Below are 18692 nucleotides of genomic sequence, written 5' to 3'. Positions count from 1 at the left end.
GGGAATGAGGATTTGGTGGCAACGCAACCCCGAACAACCAACTAACTAACTGCCTGCGACCGAAATTCTCCAGCAATTCGGACCTTCTTCTTCTCTACCAAGCAATCGGATTGAACCCCTTCCCACACGGCCATTGTCTCTTTTCCGAACCACCAACCAATTTCTCTTGCTCCTCTATCCAGACGTGACAGAAACCCGACAGCGCGTCACGCCGGTCTCACAGCTGACCGATTGCTCCGTTGGTAAGCTCGAACCCCCAACTGGCCCGACACTGACTAAGCTCCCTGTGCTGGTTCTCTCGCTGTCCATCCAGAGCCAGCCTTGACATCACATCACCACCTCATCAACCATCTGCTCCCAAACCTCAACCCAATCCCCCATCCTTCATCATCCCCCGCCCCGCATCTTGGTCCTTTTAGCTTCGCTCGCTGTGACTCTTGTCCTTTTCATTCCTGCATCCCCGGACTCTGGATAGTGGTCTTTCATCCAAAAACCCCCTTCCTGTGTCTCCGGTACCGCGGTCCCCAGTGCTCACCTGAGCTTCATAGCTGGAAAAAAGAAACAGACAAGAACCTCCAACGAAAGATGCCGGCTGAAAGGCGCTCTCTGAGATCGAACAGCAAGTCAGATACCTCTTCATCTGCTAACGGTGAGAAGGGACGCTCCACTTCGCAGAGCTCTAGTTCCAACAAAGATAAGCCGGCGCCTACCCGCGCTGCTGCCAACAAGGCCAAAGCTGCCTCTACCACGAAAGGCGCCTCGTCGAATAATACTGCCAACTCCGGAATGGGTGAGCAGCGTGATCAGCCGCGTGCCAACGGGTCCGACCCGACGGAGAATGGCGTGAATGGCTCGGAAGATGTTGAGATGGGAGAGGATACGGCAGGTGGGCCTACATCCTCATTCAACGCCAGTCAAGACCGCAAGGGTGACGAGAAGATGACTGTTGTAGTGCCCCCTACCAAGGGTTCCAGGTTATCCGGCGAGAAAGGAACGGACAAAGAAGGCGACGTCGCCATGGAGGGTGCTGAGGGCGAGGATGCCGAGCCCGAGGTTGATCCTAAGACCAAGGCCATCCAAGGTTGGTTTTATCTGTTCTGGCGTTTATCCGCCCAGCGCCCTATACTAATGCTGCCATGCGTATCATGTAGACATCAAGACCAACTTTACCCTCCTCGAACGAGCCGTTACCCACTTCGACCCCAGATTCACCCTCCGCGTCCTGCGCTCGATATCGTCCATGCGCAAACACATCACGGGTGATGTGCTAGCAGAAGTTATCGAGGAGACTTACTCATCGTCAAGTGTTACCGCTTCATTCTTGTTGAATGCTCTTGACCAAGCAGGTGCCCTGGGCGGTGCTCGGTCCAGCGCGAAGATGGAGATTGAGTCGGAGAAGACCAAGTCTGCTCCCAAGGAGACCCTGCCCGAGGTTGATATTTATATGTCTATCCTCGTCCAGATCTTCTTGTATGACAAGAAGGAGATTCAGCTGGGTGCCAAGTTCTCGACGAACCTGATTGAGCGTCTGCGGACGCTTAACCGCCGTACCCTTGACTCTCTGGCAGCTCGTGTCTACTTCTACTACTCTCTCTTCTATGAGCAGATCGCTCCCCTTCCCCCATCGCCTGCTGCCACCGTGACTAAGATCCGCCAGCCCTTGCTCGCAGCCCTGCGGACGGCAGTGCTTCGCAAGGATGTAGACACCCAAGCTACCGTGATGACGCTACTGCTGCGCAACTACCTATCTACGTCTCACATCTCGCAGGCAGACCTTCTCATTTCGCACAACAAATTCCCCCCCTCGGCGTCCAACAACCAGATCGCCCGGTACCTCTACTACCTGGGTCGCATCCGGGCCATTCAGTTGCAGTACACCGATGCCCATGGGCACTTGATCGGTGCCACTCGCAAGTCGCCTTCCAGTCACAGTGCGCGCGGTTTCTACCAGGCTTCTCATAAACTGCTCGTCGTGGTGGAGCTCCTCATGGGTGACATTCCCGACCGGGCCATTTTCCGACAGCCCGCTCTGGAGCGCGCCATGCACCCCTACTTCCTCCTTGTTCAAGCTGTCAGTGTGGGTGACCTGGATGGGTTCCTCAACATCGTCAACACCCACAGTGCGACGTTCCGCAAGGACGGTACGTACACTCTTATCCTGCGTCTGCGCCAGAACGTTATCAAGACCGGCATTCGCATGATGTCTCTCTCCTACTCTCGCATTTCGCTCCGGGATATTTGCCTGCGTCTCGGACTGGACAGCGAGGAGTCTGCCGAGTACATTGTGGCCAAGGCTATCCGCGACGGTGTGATCGAGGCCAGCTTGGACCACGAGCACGGATTCATGAAGAGCAAGGAAGTGGGAGACATCTATGCGACCAGGGAACCCGGAGAGGTGTTCCATGAGCGCATCAGAGCTTGCTTGAGTCTCCACGACGAAAGCGTCAAGGTGAGTTTCTACGAGAATCTATCTTTTTGCTCTACAGCGAGTTCTCAGCTAACTATTCTGCCAATAGGCCATGCGGTTCCCCATGAACCAACACCGCCTGGAACTAAAGAGTGCGCAGGAGGCACGGGAGCGTGAGCGGGAGTTGGCCAAGGAGATCCAGGAAGGAGACATGGATGACGAGGATGCCGGCGGCGATTTCGATGCAATCTAGTGGGTGTGAAGTTATAAGCATACAGCAGCTTTTCGTTTGTAATCCTGTTATATCCCGTCCCGTTGGGGTCCAGAAACGGAGGGAAGCTTTTCAACAATGTGTTCTTATTTGCAGTGTCGTCGTTCGGGTGTGTATGAAGCAATGGGTAGGACTGAGCTTCGCCGGCGTGATCTCCCATGTCTCTTGTATGTCATTGGACCGGCTCCTTTGTACTGTTGCACAGGTGGTTTCTGCTGTAGATGCTGTTCGGCCTGCCGAGTTTGTCTCTTGCGGGGCGGAGGAGAAGCGTGACCTTGGGTTTCTGTTGTAATTTCCCATAATAATAGATCAGAAAACCTTGCAGCCATGAACATGTGAACTCGATTGAAACAAATGTCTGTGATATTGTGTCTGTGAATTACTGAGTAAATACTGTAGTAGAGTGGTATGGTGGAAGACGGAGGGAAGATACAGGGAGAGAACTGGATGCGGCAGGGACGGGCCCAGAGCCCCGACCCGGCCCGAGGCAACCTCCGTCTCGAAATCTTCGGCGGGTGTTAATTGCGCCTCATCCATCCATCCAGGCACTGGTGCGGCCCCGGACCTGGCCCGGCTTTCAATCATCCTCTTTCCCTGTATTATGATCTTAGCATCTTGTTTGACTCAATTTTAGCTACCTACCTCACATATCCCCCCAAAATGAAAGCACGCACGGTGCCAGCATCCGGGCTGGTACTCTCGTCACGCGTCACGTCCTCCACGATAGTTTGCTGGCAATGCCTCCGGAATGAATTGGTTGCGAACCAATTCCAGCTCCAATCACGAAAATATCATCCCACAAAACGTAACAATGTATCGCCGCTCGGTGCCGCCGTCTCCGCAGCTCAGACCATCTTCAAAGGCCTACCCAAGGCACCTCCGGGCATCTCCGTCGACCCATTGCGGATGGTAGGAAAGGAACTCAAATTCTTGACGAAGAACCTCCGGCAGCTGCTCGGGTCCGGCCATCCTACACTGGACAAGGTGGCCAAATACTACACCCGCAGTGAAGGTAAACACATGCGGCCGCTTCTGGTGCTGCTGATGTCTCAGGCGACGGCGCTGTGTCCCCGGAAGACGGGCACGGACAACAATTCCGCAACAGTGAACGACTCAATCAGCTCGCCCTCAATCCTCGTCGATAAGAATCCGGACTTGGATGCGCTCTCATCCGGTAGTGCAGATGCGCCGTACGACTTTGCCGGCGACAAGGACATCCTGCCCACCCAGCGGCGGCTTGCTGAAATCACCGAATTGATCCACACTGCGTCTCTCCTGCACGACGACGTCATCGATAATGCTGAGTCCCGCCGTTCTTTAACGTCTGCCAACCTTCAATTCGGAAACAAGATGGCCGTTTTGGCGGGAGACTTCATGCTGGGTCGGGCCTCCGTCGCTCTCGCGCGGCTGAGGGACCCAGAGGTCATTGAGCTGATGTCGACTGTCATTACCAACCTCGTTGAGGGCGAATTCATGCAGTTGAAGAACACGGCTGCGGATGAGAAGAACCCCGTTTTCACGGACGACACCCTCTCGTACTACCTGCAGAAGACATACCTGAAGACGGGTAGCTTGATCAGCAAGTCCTGCCGGTCGACTGCCGTGTTGGGTCACAGCGCCCCCGAGGTTGTCGAAGCCTCTTACCAGTATGGACGCAACTTGGGATTGGCGTTCCAGCTTGTGGACGATATGCTGGACTATACCGTGACCGAGGCTGAGTTGGGCAAGCCAGCTGGCGCGGACTTGGAGCTTGGTCTTGCTACGGCCCCGCTGCTCTTTGCCTGGAAGCAGTTCCCAGAGCTTGGCCCGTTGGTTGGCCGGAAGTTCAGCCAGCCCGGCGATGTTCAGAAGGTAATGCGACCCTGATTGTAGCAAACAAGCTTTTTCACTAACATTGATTGATCACTAGGCTCGTGAACTTGTTTTCAAGGCCGACGGTGTCGAACAGACCCGTATCCTGGCTCAAGAGTATGCGGATAAGGCTGTCGCTGCGATCTCCGACTTCCCCGACAGCGACGCCAAGGCTGGATTGGCCCAGATGTGCGAGAAGACCATGAAGCGGAGAAAGTGAGACGTTTGAGCGATGATCCATCAGCGTTGCTTTGGGATTGGCGTTCATCTGAGTCTCCCCTTGTTGAAATTGGGCGCTACACAATGCCCCTGTACCACTACCTTCTCTGTATTATTGCGAGTCTGCTGGTGTAGACCTTCTGTATTATTGATAGAGAGCCTAGACCCAAGGACTATTCATAACACAATTTCATTTTCGGTTGCATTGGTAGTGACATCTCTTGATACTGATATTACAAAATTCGAGCATGAGCTATGATGGGCATCACTCATGTAGATTAGCGAACAACTATCTAGACTCACGTGGATGTACTTGCTCTTCCCTCCAACGCCAGGACCTCCCGGAGAGTTTCTTCGCCCACCCATCTCATGATATATGCCGGCGGACCGAAGTGACCAGTCTCACCGAATGGGATCTGCTTGTCCTCTTTGCTTGGGTTCACTTGGTGTTCATGATGGGGAGATAATATCAATCTCGTTTGGTGGCCTCAAAGTTTTTCCTTGCTGCTGCCAGAACCGACCTCTTATACACGCTCCAAGTGTCTTCACCAGTCGACAAAACTACACAGGTAGAAGGTTCCATCTCAAGACTACCTATTTCAATCTCTTGTGGCAAGCTACGCCGCTTCACGGTTCGTGCTTTAGATTTTATACACCGAACGATTGAACCATGACTAGTACAATGTGGAGAGTATGATGATCTTCACCTAGCATATATGAATGAACAGCAGCTTGGAGTATTGAGTTTGTGACGCTGGCTTAGCATATTACTCTCCGATACTCTCTTTACTCGGGCAATAGTTTGCTTGACTACAGACTGCGTTGTCAGGAAGCTACGGATCACGGCTTTTCAGCTACCATTTTGGATAATTGAACATGAGCAGCAGACTATTTCCTGTTGTATACAGAGTGAACTGCACCGAAAATATTGCATCTGACAAATTACTTAAGAGACTGATCCTAGGGCAAGGGATCAGTCTGCATTGCGGTGAACCCGCCTGAACTACGTACGCAAGACAAATGCTGCGAGAAGTAAACGCTGACGTGTCCAGTATACAACTTCCCCAGAAAGAACAGAAATGACCGATGCATATGCATTTAGAAATGCTGTGAGCTTGAGCATCTCCTCTCGAGTTTTCCCTTTCGTACTGCGAGGACTCACCATGGCGACTATGCGAAAGTTGACTATCTCTCGAAACCCGCACTGCATTAGAGCTACATGAACCACTGTCTTCACCACACAAGATCGACGTCGTGAAAGCCACGTCATTATTGAAATACTGCAGACGGTCTTATCAATTGACAATATGGCGGGACTGAGATTGCTTAGAGCAATAGAATTCAGTCGCACCGCACCAGCTTAACAATAACAAGCCGGGGAAGCTTCTCCGCCGCGTTGGCGCGCTGCCGGAACCCTAAATCTATAGCGTCAATCAATGCAGGCGCAGGCGGCCGGGATCTAGTGACCTGGCCTATGGGTCAAACACCAATTAGAACAGTAAACAGCTACCGAGCTTGCGAACTGAAATAAGACACAATAGGCCATGCCTTGAGCTTGCTTGGAAGCTACCGACCTTCTGTTCTTAGTAGTAACACAGTTCTCTTTGGACAATAAGCCTGCGTTCGCTTCGCCGAAAGCAATTCAGCTGTATAGCTGTCAGATACCTCGCTTTCGTGTATTTGAGCTAACGGGGTCATTTCCCTAGTTCCCCTCGGGACCGTGAAACTGTTCGTCTGAAATCAGGGGCACGTTCTTCAATGGCTGAAAAGGAAGACGCGATAAACACTCATCCCAACGAAACACCGAATTCTCAAAGCCCATCATCTGGAGCTTTAACAGAGTTACCACCATCTGAACAAGACCCTAATCTGGTAAGGTATCCTACAACATCAAGTTGAAGCGCTCTGCTTAATATCCAAGGTGACATGGAATGGTCCCGAGGACCCGGGCCATCCAAGGAATTGGCCGTCGGGCAAGAAATGGGCGACCCTCGTTCCCATGTCGCTGTTCACTTTCTTAACTTCCATGAGCTCGGCTATAATGGCTCCCGCCCTGGATAAGATTCAGCAGGACCTCCACTTTTCGTCCAGTACAATGGGCGTTATATCCCTTTCTGTTTACTTGCTGGGCGTGGCAATCGTTCCCTTGTTTACGGCTCCTTTGTCAGAGATATTTGGAAGGATGATAGTCCTTCAGGCTACTGATATACTCTTCATCGTCTTCAAAACCCTATGTGGAATCTCAAGCACCCCAAACCAGCTGATAGGCCTCCGTTTCTTAGCTGGTCTGGGCGGAGCAGGAGCTAACACGGTACGTATAATTTTAGTCCATCATGCCTCCAATAACAGTCCTAGTACTGACCACCAAAGATGGGCGCTGGCCTCACCACAGATCTATTTGAGCCTAACAAGCGCGGTAGTGCTCTGTCTCTCTATCTCCTCGCCCCTTCGCTCGGCATGACAGTCGGCCCCATCGCTGGCGGTTTTCTCGTCCAAAATACGACGTGGCCATGGTGCTTCTATCTTGTATCCCTCGTGGCTGGCGCGGTGCAAGTTTTTGGCCTGCCCTTCTTTCGCGAGACCTATGCGCCAGTTCTGCTACAAAGAAGATGCAAGCGTCTACGGGAAACAACCCAGAACCTAAATCTGTATACGCACCACGACAGCGTCTCCCTACCCCATCTACTGCGACTTAGCCTCGTTCGACCTACCAAGTTGATTACCACACAACCGGTGGTGCAAGTCTGGAGTTTGTATTGTGCATACATCTACGGCATTCTATACCTACTTATTTCGAGCTTTCCCAATGTGTGGACAGACATATACGGAGAATGCGTATCTATCGGCTCCCTCAACTACATCTCCTTATTTCTGGGTATGGCCTTTGCTTCACAGGTTGGAATGCGTCTCGCCAATCGGTCCTATAGAAAGCTGTGCAGTCAGTATGGTGGACTCAGCCTGCCCGAGTTTCGCTTGCCGGCCCTGATGATCGGTGCGGTGATTATCCCTATCGGGCTTCTCTGGTATGGGTGGAGTGCTCGACCAAATGTCCACTGGATTATGCCGTACGAATGACCCCTTTCCAGACCTAGTACTGCAATTGATTTACTGACGGCTACAGAAATATCGGCGCAGCTATTTACGGTGCCGGCGCGCTACATGAAATCCAATGCATAGTAGGGTACATAATGGATACATACCCCAAATATGCTTCCAGTGCGGTAGCGGCAGTAATGTTCGTTCGGAGTCTGCTTTCCTTTGCGTTGCCACTAGCCGCGCCGAGGCTGTGAGTGTTTGGGATACATCTCGAGTCTGTTCCATGCTGACCAAGCTAGATATGGCGATCTCGGCCTCGGCTGGGGGAATACACTCCTGGCTTTGATCGCGGTGGTGGTGGGCATTCCGGCGCCGATTTTGTTGAAACGATACGGGGTGGCGCTGCGGCGACGGAGTCCATATGCGCGGGATGACTAGCTTCTGGAAAAGTACAGTGATTTGGAAGTAAGTGAGTGCTATCAATTCCAACCCCTTATCCTGGCAGTTGACATTTACTAGAATGAAATACATTGATGCCGAGTACTAGCACCTTGGTGCAAACATTCCCACAGAAACAAAAGCAGCTATCCGGCGTCAACTATCCACCCCATCTGAACTAGAATCAACTATCATGCCATAACCTTATCCAACAATCTTCCCAACTCCTCCGCCGCAAACCCCGGGTTTCCCAACTGCACTACATGTCCAGCCCCTTCAGCAACAAGTGGTCCCCTCCCTCTTTCCTCATCTGTAATACCCAACAATCCCCGATGATACCTCTCCCAAAACGGCGTGACATACACCTCAAATACCCTTCCAGACACCTTCCCACCCGTCATCCTCACACTCTCCTCGGCAAATGCCTTCCCGTCATGTCCAATGACCGTGACCCAAGGCCCCCTTCCAGCATCAGTCCCCACCAGCCTCGGTCCATCACTCTCAGGCAACAACTCCGCCAGATTCCGTCTCGACAGGCCCTCCTTACTCCCCACAGACGGATGAAAGACCTTTCCCGCAATAGCTCGCGCCATAGCTAAATCCTGAACGGAGAGGCCATCCTCCCCTGGCGGTGGAACAAAGCCCGGCGCAGTAGGATCCGGAATCACAGACACGAAATCCGAGTTGGCGAGGATGCTGTCAAGCAGGAGGAGGGCAGACACAGTGCCCGGGTATGTTTGGGCGTAGAGGCGGGCGAGAGCGCAGCCCAGGGAGTTGCCTACTAGGATTAGGTTCAGGTCTGAGGGGGTTGTTGATGTGTGGAGGTGGAGTCTGGCAATCTGCTGGATAAGTTGGTGGAGGTCGTCCAGAGCAGAGAGGATGTCGTGCCCGTGACTTGAGTCTGGGGCATCCTGGTCGGCTGGGTCCCGGGAGGGAGTTTGTCCTTGACCATAGCGGTCGTAGGTGAGGATGGCTGGGAGGTTGTGTGGGTGGGTGGATTGGAGGTGGTGGATGATGGGGATCCACGAGGTTTGGGGGGCTGTGAGGCCATTGAGGAAGATGAGGAGGGTTTTATTGGAGGATTGAGAGGTTGAGGGGTAAAAGGTATAGCTTAGTTGGGCAGTGGGTTTGGTGGGGAGGGTTATGAGGCTGGTTTCTGTAGTTGTTGTCATTGTGTCTTGGTGGTTGGTGGGATGTATATGGGGAGAGCTATAAATTAAGAGATTCGAAGAAAAAAAGAAGGATAACAGAATGGCTGGACTATAGAGAAAGATGCTCAAAGAATCGAGTAGATGAGAGAAAAAGGGAGAGGAAGATTGAGGTTTATATATCTGGCTGATGCCATTCAGCTACTGTATACTAAGTAGACGTGATATCTATACTAAAAAGCGATAGAGGATGGCTCAGCCTGAGGCAGGGCCCGCCCGGAACGAGTGGGCCAATCAGGGTGCTTGTACGCGGGAAAGTATGACAGCCCTAAGGCTGAGCTGCTGGACAGCTTCAAATCAGCTAATTGGTGGAGTCACTTGATCTCGTGATTATTTTCTGGAGCAGTCAAGGTAAGTATGTTTATTACATTCGCTGAAATGAGTTAAAACTTGTACATTGAGCCCTGAGGTACTGAGAGACTGCTGGGAAATACGGAGTAGTATTGGTAAGACTGGGCCTCGGTAACATCCTGCAACACGATGTTACTTTAGCGCGCACTAGTTATTTACCTAACGGTAATGACCACTTGGTTGGAAGGATGACTGCGTTCCTTGGCTGATACCCGTCTTTCGAAGCATAAAGGGTATATGAGCCATAAATGTAACATGATCAAGGATGTCCCTGATGACGCGATAAGCTCGTGTGCAAGAAGCAGCCAGGATTAAGGTTCCGTGGAAACCAATTGCGTCTCTAATACCTAATAGTTACGATTATGCTGGGAAAAACAAACAAACAAAAAGTTAACTCAGCTACGATAGCTGCATGTGATTCAACACTTGTTACTTGCTTTTCCTACCTCCAATCTTGCATGAGGCAAGTCAATCGTGTGTAATAAATCTCCGCGATGAACTGGCAACTTCTTCCATGATACCAAGTAGTATCTATCGAGTGCCGATAAGCTAAACAAACGATCTGCAGGCCCCGGGCGGATCACGGGACCATCAGGTGGTGAGGAACGCGGGGCAACGTTCTTCCCGGACCCACGGTATTCCGTCATGATCGATGGGAAAGTAAGTAGTACTGTAGTAGTAGTTCCCAAGTACTCCGCTGGTCACTAACGGGTGTGTTGCCTACCAGCTAGCGACCTTTTAGTGACTTGTGAAAGAACACCCGGAAACCGCGGAGTTCCAAGGACTTGTCTGCTGCCCCAACTAGGAAAGGTGCTACTGTCACTCTGCAACAATCCACCTCCAACTTACAACATCATCTAAACTTGGTTGTTCCCTTCCTTCATCTCCCCCTTGCCCTTCCTCCCTCCCTAATTTATCTCCTTCACCCATACTCTCCAGGTATACTATACACTTGTCCTTTCGCTTCCCCTTCTCCCCCACCCCTCTCTCCCTTTTATACATTCGAGCTGGTCCTCATTTATCTTCCCTTCCCCTCCAGGTTCGAACACCTTCGCTGCCTGCCGCCTGCCTGCCAGCCTGCCACTTGGTCTTTCGTTTTTTTCGAGCCTCATGATGATGGAGGTGTTGTTAACGCTGGCCATTTGAACGTCCGGCTCCCCACCCCAATGGGTTCCTACGCCAGCTTTCTCTTCATATACGTCCTCGGCGGACTTACCTTCCTCCCGCTAGTCCTGTCGCTGGTCGCTCTCTTCGTCTATCTGACCCTCCCGACTGCCGCTCCGTCCCCGCCGCTCTCCTCCGATCAGAAATCATGCCATCCCCAATCTTCTTCGACAACTCTGCGCCGTCCGACCGATGATCATTACAGTCTTAAGTCTGGAACGGATGAGTTGGCCGAGAAGTTTCATCGTACCCATGACTCCGATGTCGCCGCTGGTTATTTCGCCGTTTGTCGTGAATATGTTCCCGGCGGTGTTAATGGGCGGCCGCCCGAGAGGACCACTCCGGCTGGGGAGGTGATCGCCGCGGAGAGTCCGAGCGTGTATCAGGCTATGTATAGGAGTTTGTTCGATCGGAAGCAGGCGCCAACGATCGAGCCGGCTAAGAATACTCCCAAGAATGGGAAGCGGGCGCGTAATGTCTTCTATATTGTTCTTCGGTATTTTCGACCCTTCTCCGCCTCCGCTTAATTCCTCTTTGTTCCGCACATAGGAAACTCGGCTGATGCTAATGATCGACACAAATTAGACATGGCCATTTGATGCTCTACGATAATGCGAACCAGGTGGAAGTCCGATATGTTATTTCGCTTGCCCACCACGATGTTAGTATACATGGTGGAGAGGGCCCGATCCCAGAAGGAGAACTATGGCTAAAGAGAAATGCCATCTGCCTCTCGCGACGACTGGAGTCGCTGGGTGATCTTGGAGGACCTACGCCGCCTTTCTTTCTCTTCTCTGAAAACCTGTCCGAAAAAGAAGACTTCTATTTCGCCATGCTCCAGAATCAGGCGCGCATGTGGAACTCTCCAGATGCTCCTCCCAAGCATCAGACGTTTGATGTCAAACACATCGTCACCCTGGTTCAGCGCTTGCATTCGTCCGAGGAGCAACTGCAAACGCGATGGATCAACGCGGTGCTGGGAAGGTTGTTCCTTGCCATGTACAAAACACCCGAAATGGAGGAGTTCATCCGGAAGAAGGTCACCAAGAAGATCTCCCGCGTCAACAAACCCAACTTCATCAGCAAGATTGGTCTCCAAAAGATTGACATGGGGGAAGGTGCGCCCTTCATCATCAACCCTAGGCTCAAGGACCTGACGGTCGACGGCAACTGTTGCGTAGAGACGGATGTTCAGTATACGGGCAACTTCCGCTTGGAGATCTCGGCAACCGTGCGTATCGACTTGGGCCAGCGCTTCAAGGCCAGAGAAGTCGACATTGTCCTGGCGGTTGTTCTAAAGAAGCTAGAGGGTCATTTGCTGATCCGCTTCAAGCCTCCTCCGAGTAACAGAATCTGGATATCCTTTGAATCCATGCCCGATATGGACATGGACATTGAACCAATTGTTAGCTCCAAGCAGATCACTTACGGCATAATTCTGCGTACCATCGAGAGTCGCATCCGGGAAACTGTTGCGGAGAGCTTGGTTCAGCCGTTTTGGGACGACATCCCCTTCATGGACACTGAATCACAGCGATTCCGCGGTGGTATCTGGGAGCGAGAGATACCAAAACCTGATACAAAAGCAGATATTCCTGATGAGTCCGGTGCTCAGGATCAGCCCTCGGGTAGCACCAAAGAGGAGTCGATTGAAGTACTGAAGATCAAGGACGACCGCACCATGAGCGCCCCTGCGCTTGCCGAATCTGGCAATGGCACCTTAAAAGCCCGCAAGAATTCCAAGGCCTCCATAGGAGATTTGGAGAACATCAGTCCAAGCGCTCTATCTTCTGCGGTGGACAAATTCGGCACTTCGCCCCCGCGGGTAATTCGGTCTCAGACCTTCTCTAATGCCGCCGATCCCGTCCTGACAGCTGACCATGGGAAGATGGACCGGGTTCTGTCCGAAACAAAGAGCGAAGAGAAGAGCTATGCGACCAGTGCTATGATCGAAATATCTAACCGGTCAGCTCCCGGATCACCGGAAAAGACTCCTGCAAGCTCTCCTCCGGTTGCTAGTCATATGATCCCGGATAGTGTATCCCAGAGTCGGGATCCGTCCATCATCGAATCATCCGGGAGCTTCGATGAGTCTGCAAGCGAGTTTCCTACCCGGCCGCCTTCTATTCACCGTGGAAGCGATTCATCGAACAACCTCCGGGGTATAGAGAGTGGTTCTACTGCATCCCTGGCGAGCAACAAGTCGCGACGTCGCAGCACACTCGAAACATTGACCCGGTCGATTACCTCTGCCGCTCCCTCAGAGAGTAAATCCCCTGGCCCGCTAAATACGGCCACCTCCGTGGCCAAGAAGTGGGGATGGAACATGTTCGGCAGAGGCGAGTCTAGCTCCGCTCACGATATGTCTCGTCCTGCGGGCACTCCGGAGCAGCCGATAGGGCGTGGACACCCACTCCCACCCCCGGGGACTCCATTGCCGCGTCCTGACAAGGTGGGATATAAGAGGAACACCGTAGCGGTTCCCAAGCGTAAACCGGTGGCGTTGTCGAATGTTCCCGAGCAGAAGCCGGATAGGGAGAACAAGAGGCCTGTTCCCAAGCCACCTCTACCCAGACGGAAGCCAATCTATCAACCCCAGGCGGAGGGGGCTAGGTCGGATGAGTTACTTGTGGTCGAAGCTCCATACGATTCGGGACCAAACAGCCCTGTGGTGGACCTATCTCCTGAAGGAGCATCAGCAACCGAGTCGAGCACCATAGGCTACAGCTCATCAACGAAACTAGGAGAGTCGGCTGCCAGTCGCGATAGTGGGGATGGTGCAGGCGAGCTTGAGCCGGTAGAGCAAGGGCCTGCGGCTCCTGATTCGAAGCCCAGACTTGACACGGAGAAACATGGCATGGAAATCCTCTCCGCTACGGACGGGATTATTCCATGAGGAAGAACACATTAGTGACATGCAGCAGAAAGATACGGGGATCATAATAACGGAGTGATGTCGCATTTACCCTTGGCAATGCATAACGGAAGCTCTGCAGTGCAGGGCGGTCTCTACAGGAACGGGCGTTTTCATATGGACAGGGAGGCGTGAACTGAGTCCGGTGCCGTGGTGCAGGATGATGGTTCCCTTCCTTGGCTTCTCACCCATGGTATACCCTCTCAGCTGGTTCTTGAGCGTGCTTGACAGTGTCTGGCGTCGATTGCGATCTGGTGTCAAACTCCCCATTCTAGTCGTATATTTATTTGGTTTTTGATTGCTTGATAGATGGATGGTTTCTTAGTAATTCAGTACAGAACATTTCCTCAATCTTCTTTTATTGTAGGCAATAGCAGTAGCAGTAGCAGTACAGTGTAGCCTGTTGGTGGCCAATTGGGCAGGGTTGACTGATTGGGCGACAAAATCGCTGCCTAGGTGAGATCCGGTGGATAGCGAACCCTTTCTTTTATTTGCAGTAGATCCAGGAGGGTGACGAGTCCCTGTGAGGAACGGGCGGCGGTGCCAAGAACCGGCCGCGGTGGCAGTTTCCCTTTCGGACGTCATCTCGCCTTTGCTTCTCTCTGCCTGTTGCTATTTCAGTCCACCTGCCTTTTATTCCCCTCACTCACTTTCTCCCTCTAGTTCTCTTGCTCTCTTTTTTTTTCTGCTGTGACGGACCCTGCTGAACGATCGCGTGGGTGGCCATTGCTCTCTTCAATCCTTGCCCTGACCACTTATCGCACTTCTCCCTCCTCCCCTCTCCTTTCTTGAGGATAGCGCATTCCCCGTGCAACTAACTGGCTGATTGCGCTGTCCGCATTACGGGCCCACCGGCTCCCGCCGCATCTCTCCGTCTTCTGTTCCCCTGATCTAAGCCCATCCAGAGCTTCGCAACCATCACCATGAGTCGGTACGTGATATTTTCTGGAGGTGCCCGTGCGCTTGTTGTGCTTTTTGATGGAATTGCTGACATGATCCATTGGATATCAGCACGGAGACTGATTTGGCGATTAACATTCGCAAAGCCACGAGCATCGGTAAGTCACAGCTGCAGTGCTCCCCTGATGCTTACTAGTGACTGATCATATCGCAATCACAGAGGAAACCGCCCCGAAACGTACGAATTACCCCTCTCAAGCTTTGTGCTATATCGACGGAGCTCTTCTCCGGTCATGCCAACCGAACATTCGCTAATGTACACCCAGGGAAACATGTTCGGAGCTGCATCGTGTACACATGGGATCATAAATCATCCAGCGCCTTCTGGGCTGGCATGAAAGTGTATGCTTTCCTGCTTTGTGTCTTTAGTCGCTTTTATGCATAAGCTGACTTTATCGTGTCTCCGTTTAGCCAACCTGTCCTCGCCGACGAAGTCCAGACGTTCAAGGCGCTCATCACGATACATAAGGTGCTACAAGAAGGTCACCCGATCGTGGTCCGTGAAGCACAGCAGCATGTCAATTGGATCGATAGTCTAATGCGCGGTGTTGGTGGAGATGGTATCCGAGGTGCGTACAATTCCTACTGGGAGGAAGATGGAAGACAGCTGACGTGGAGCTGGAATAATAGGATACGGCCCCCTCATTCGTGAATACGTCTTCTACCTCGAATCAAAGCTGGCGTTTCACCGGAACCATCCCGAATTCAACGGTTAGGACACCAATACGACGCCCCCCTCGCATGGGTACTGATCGATTTAGGCCTGTTCGAATATGAAGAGTACATCAGCTTGAAGACAACCAATGACCCAAATGAAGGGTACGTCGGATATGCAATCGAGGTTCATGTGCATAGCTGACAACCGTTTAGGTATGAGGCAATTACAGATCTCATGACACTGCAAGATCAGATCGATGCCTTCCAGAAGTTGATCTTCTCTCATTTCCAATCCGGCACCAACAACGAATGTCGCATCTCCGCCCTGGTCCCCCTGGTGCAGGAGAGCTACGGCATCTACAAGTTTATCACCAGCATGCTGAGGGCTATGCACACGAGTATGTCTGTTTCCCAAGGTGATGGTTCAATTGATACTGATATGGTCTGGCTTAGCAACGGGTGATACGGAAGCGCTTGAACCCCTCCGCGGTCGATATGACGCCCAGCACTACCGCCTCGTCCGCTTCTACTACGAATGTTCGAACCTGCGGTATCTCACTAGTCTGATTACTGTCCCCAAGCTGCCACAGGACCCTCCCAACTTGCTGTCGGAAGACGATGAACGTCCAGCTCTGCCGAAGCGACCGGTCAAGGAACCCGAGCCCCAACCGTCTCCCCCGCCCAAGATGACTGCAGCAGAGCCGGAGCCTATCAGTGATTTCTGGACCACCGAAGCCAAGCGTCAGCAAGAAGAATATGAAGCCGAGCAACGCCGCTTGCAGCAGCAATGGGAGGATCAGCAGCGGCAACAACTTCTCGCGCAGCAGCAGGCTCAGCGCGACTTCGAGGAACAACAGCGCCTCCAGGCCGAGCAGCAGCGCCTCGCCCAGGAACAGCTTTTGCGCGATCAGTACCAGACACAGACCCAAGGTCGCTTGGCCGAGCTTGAGCAGGAGAATCTGAATGCCCGCGCTCAGTACGAGCGTGACCAGTTGATGCTGCAGCAGTATGACCGTCGAGTCAAGGACCTGGAGGAACAAATGAATCACTTGAACTCCAACCTCAACCTGCAGAATGCGTCGAAGGACGAGCAGATTCGGTCGCTGCAGGAGCAGGTAAACACGTGGCGGTCCAAGTACGAAGCCTTAGCCAAGCTTTACTCTCAGCTCCGCCAGGAGCACCTCGACCTGTTGCAGACGACGAAGAGCCTTAAGCTGAAGGCAGCATCGGCACAGGAGGCTATTGAGCGCCGTGAGAAGCTTGAGCGTGAGCTCAAGACCAAGAACCTGGAGCTGGCTGACATGATCCGCGAGCGAGACCGCGCACTGCACGACAGAGACCGTCTGACCGGAAACAACAAAGAAGAGCTGGAGAAGGTTAAGCGGGAACTGCGCTTTGCCCTCGAGCGAGCTGAGAATGCGGAACGCTCCAAGGGCACGGAGATCTCGACACTGTTGTCGAAATACAACAGGGAAATGGCGGACTTGGAGGAGGCTCTCCGGGTAAGTTGCCCTGCTCGAGTTATCTGATCAGTATCTAACTCTGGACACAGAACAAGTCTCGTGCCTTGGAGGAAGTCTCCAACAAGACCTCGGAGCGTGCAGGCGACCACGACCTTGCCCTGCGCGAAAAGGACGAGGAAATCGAAGTGTACAAGTCGGGAATGGAGCAGGCTTTGATGGAATTGGAGGAGCTGAAATTGGTATGTGATCAGCGCGAAACGTATGGTGGTATGTCGAGCTAACGGATGGCGCAAATAGAGCCAAGGTGATGTCGACAACGCGCTGGACTCGCAGATTGACACTGTTCTGCACGGCACCGTCTCTAAGATCAACGATATCATCGATTCGGTTCTCCAGACGGGTGTCCAGCGTGTGGATGATGCTCTGTATGAGCTTGACTCCTCCATGCAGGCTGGTAACCAGAACGCCTCTCCGCCGTATGTGCTCTCGCAGATCGAGAAGGCTTCGGCCTCGGCCACCGAATTCTCTACGGCCTTCAACAACTTCATTGCGGACGGGCCCAACAGCACGCATGCGGAAATTATCCGGACTGTATCCATCTTCGCTGGCTCCGTGGCCGACGTGCTGAGCAACACCAAGGGATTGACGCGTTTCGCCAACGACGAAAAGAGCGCAGATCAGCTGGTCAACGCAGCCCGCAAATCCGCCCAGGCGACAGTGCGGTTCTTCCGAGGCTTGCAGTCCTTCCGTCTTGAGGGACTCGAGGCGCTGCAAAAGACCGATGTTGTGATCAACAACAACCTCGAAGTGCAGAGGGACTTGCAGACTCTCTCGAAGCTGGTTGATGCATTCGCGCCGAAGAGTGCCAAGATTGCCACCAATGGCGATTTGGGCGACTTGGTTGACCAAGAACTTACCAGGGCGGCTGATGCTATCGATGCTGCAGCCCAGCGACTGGCCAAGCTCAAGAACAAGCCTCGTGATGGCTTCAGCACCTATGAGCTTCGGATCAACGATGTCATTCTGGCGGCTGCTATTGCAGTGACCAACGCCATCGCCGAACTCATCAAGGCGGCTACCGCGTCGCAGCAAGAGATTGTCCGGGAGGGTCGTGGTAGCTCTTCGCGGACGGCTTTCTACAAGAAGAACAACCGCTGGACCGAGGGTCTGATTTCAGCAGCCAAGGCAGTCGCCAGCTCGACCAATACCTTGATTGAGACCGCCGATGGTGTCATTTCGGGTCGCAACTCCCCTGAGCAATTGATTGTCGCTTCTAACGATGTGGCGGCCAGCACGGCGCAGCTGGTGGCAGCCAGTCGCGTCAAGGCCACCTTCATGAGCAAGTCGCAGGATCGCCTCGAGACTGCTAGCAAGGCTGTTGGTGCGGCCTGTCGGGCTCTGGTGCGCCAGGTGCAGGACATCATCAAGGAGAAGAACCAGGATGATTCCGAAGCGGTGGATTACTCGAAGCTCAGCTCCCACGAGTTCAAGGTGCGGGAGATGGAGCAGCAGGTACGTCAGATTCTGATATTGTTGTTGATATATGCTAATGTCTTTTTCAGGTCGAGATCCTCCAACTGGAGAACAACCTCTCTCGGGCTCGTCAACGCCTGGGAGAGATGCGGAAGATTTCTTACCAAGAGGACTAAGCGGCTGCCAGCGTGTTTGTCATGGTTTAGTGGGTGGAAGCAGACTGCGACCTCTCGCTCTTCTGGCTTTGCTGCAATTCTATTCGGGTTGTGTTTTCTGTGGC

At 52.8% G+C, this 18692-nt stretch overlaps 6 protein-coding genes across 6 annotated transcripts; 5 read left to right on the top strand and 1 right to left on the bottom strand.

The window, feature by feature from the left end:
- Positions 1 to 585: 585 nt before the first annotated feature.
- On the top strand, positions 586 to 2660 carry AtWU_07214 (proteasome regulatory particle lid subunit RPN3; the record flags this gene model as incomplete). The annotated part of the gene is made up of 4 exons (XM_035502323.1): positions 586 to 886; positions 953 to 1081; positions 1152 to 2449; positions 2517 to 2660. The coding sequence occupies 4 exons, from the start codon at positions 586 to 588 to the stop codon at positions 2658 to 2660; spliced, it is 1872 nt and encodes a 623-aa protein (XP_035358216.1).
- A 678-nt stretch (positions 2661 to 3338) lies between these two features.
- AtWU_07213 (trans-hexaprenyltranstransferase) lies at positions 3339 to 4749 on the top strand (the record flags this gene model as incomplete). The annotated part of the gene is made up of 2 exons (XM_035502322.1): positions 3339 to 4529; positions 4588 to 4749. 2 exons carry the CDS (start codon positions 3339 to 3341, stop codon positions 4747 to 4749), a joined length of 1353 nt encoding a protein of 450 aa, XP_035358215.1.
- Positions 4750 to 6506: 1757 nt separating this feature from the next.
- Positions 6507 to 8222, top strand: AtWU_07212 (putative MFS transporter; the record flags this gene model as incomplete). Its single annotated transcript, XM_035502321.1, has 5 exons — positions 6507 to 6620; positions 6670 to 7059; positions 7119 to 7813; positions 7870 to 8034; positions 8084 to 8222. 5 exons carry the CDS (start codon positions 6507 to 6509, stop codon positions 8220 to 8222), a joined length of 1503 nt encoding a protein of 500 aa, XP_035358214.1.
- Positions 8223 to 8413: 191 nt separating this feature from the next.
- Positions 8414 to 9394, bottom strand: AtWU_07211 (alpha/beta fold hydrolase; the record flags this gene model as incomplete). Its single annotated transcript, XM_035502320.1, has 1 exon — positions 8414 to 9394. The coding sequence occupies one exon, from the start codon at positions 9392 to 9394 to the stop codon at positions 8414 to 8416; it is 981 nt and encodes a 326-aa protein (XP_035358213.1).
- A 1553-nt stretch (positions 9395 to 10947) lies between these two features.
- AtWU_07210 (SMP domain-containing protein) lies at positions 10948 to 13841 on the top strand (the record flags this gene model as incomplete). The annotated part of the gene is made up of 2 exons (XM_035502319.1): positions 10948 to 11441; positions 11531 to 13841. The coding sequence occupies 2 exons, from the start codon at positions 10948 to 10950 to the stop codon at positions 13839 to 13841; spliced, it is 2805 nt and encodes a 934-aa protein (XP_035358212.1).
- A 941-nt stretch (positions 13842 to 14782) lies between these two features.
- AtWU_07209 (putative cytoskeleton assembly control protein Sla2) lies at positions 14783 to 18588 on the top strand (the record flags this gene model as incomplete). Its single annotated transcript, XM_035502318.1, has 12 exons — positions 14783 to 14790; positions 14871 to 14917; positions 14980 to 14997; positions 15086 to 15161; positions 15231 to 15388; positions 15450 to 15530; positions 15581 to 15638; positions 15690 to 15874; positions 15930 to 16978; positions 17029 to 17178; positions 17237 to 18451; positions 18502 to 18588. 12 exons carry the CDS (start codon positions 14783 to 14785, stop codon positions 18586 to 18588), a joined length of 3132 nt encoding a protein of 1043 aa, XP_035358211.1.
- Between the last annotated feature and the right edge of the window lie 104 nt (positions 18589 to 18692).

This window comes from Aspergillus tubingensis (genome assembly GCF_013340325.1).
Source record: "Aspergillus tubingensis WU-2223L DNA, scaffold_8, whole genome shotgun sequence".
In the NCBI taxonomy this organism is placed as follows: domain Eukaryota; kingdom Fungi; phylum Ascomycota; class Eurotiomycetes; order Eurotiales; family Aspergillaceae; genus Aspergillus; species Aspergillus tubingensis.
This window is presented reverse-complemented; position numbering and strand designations above follow the sequence as displayed.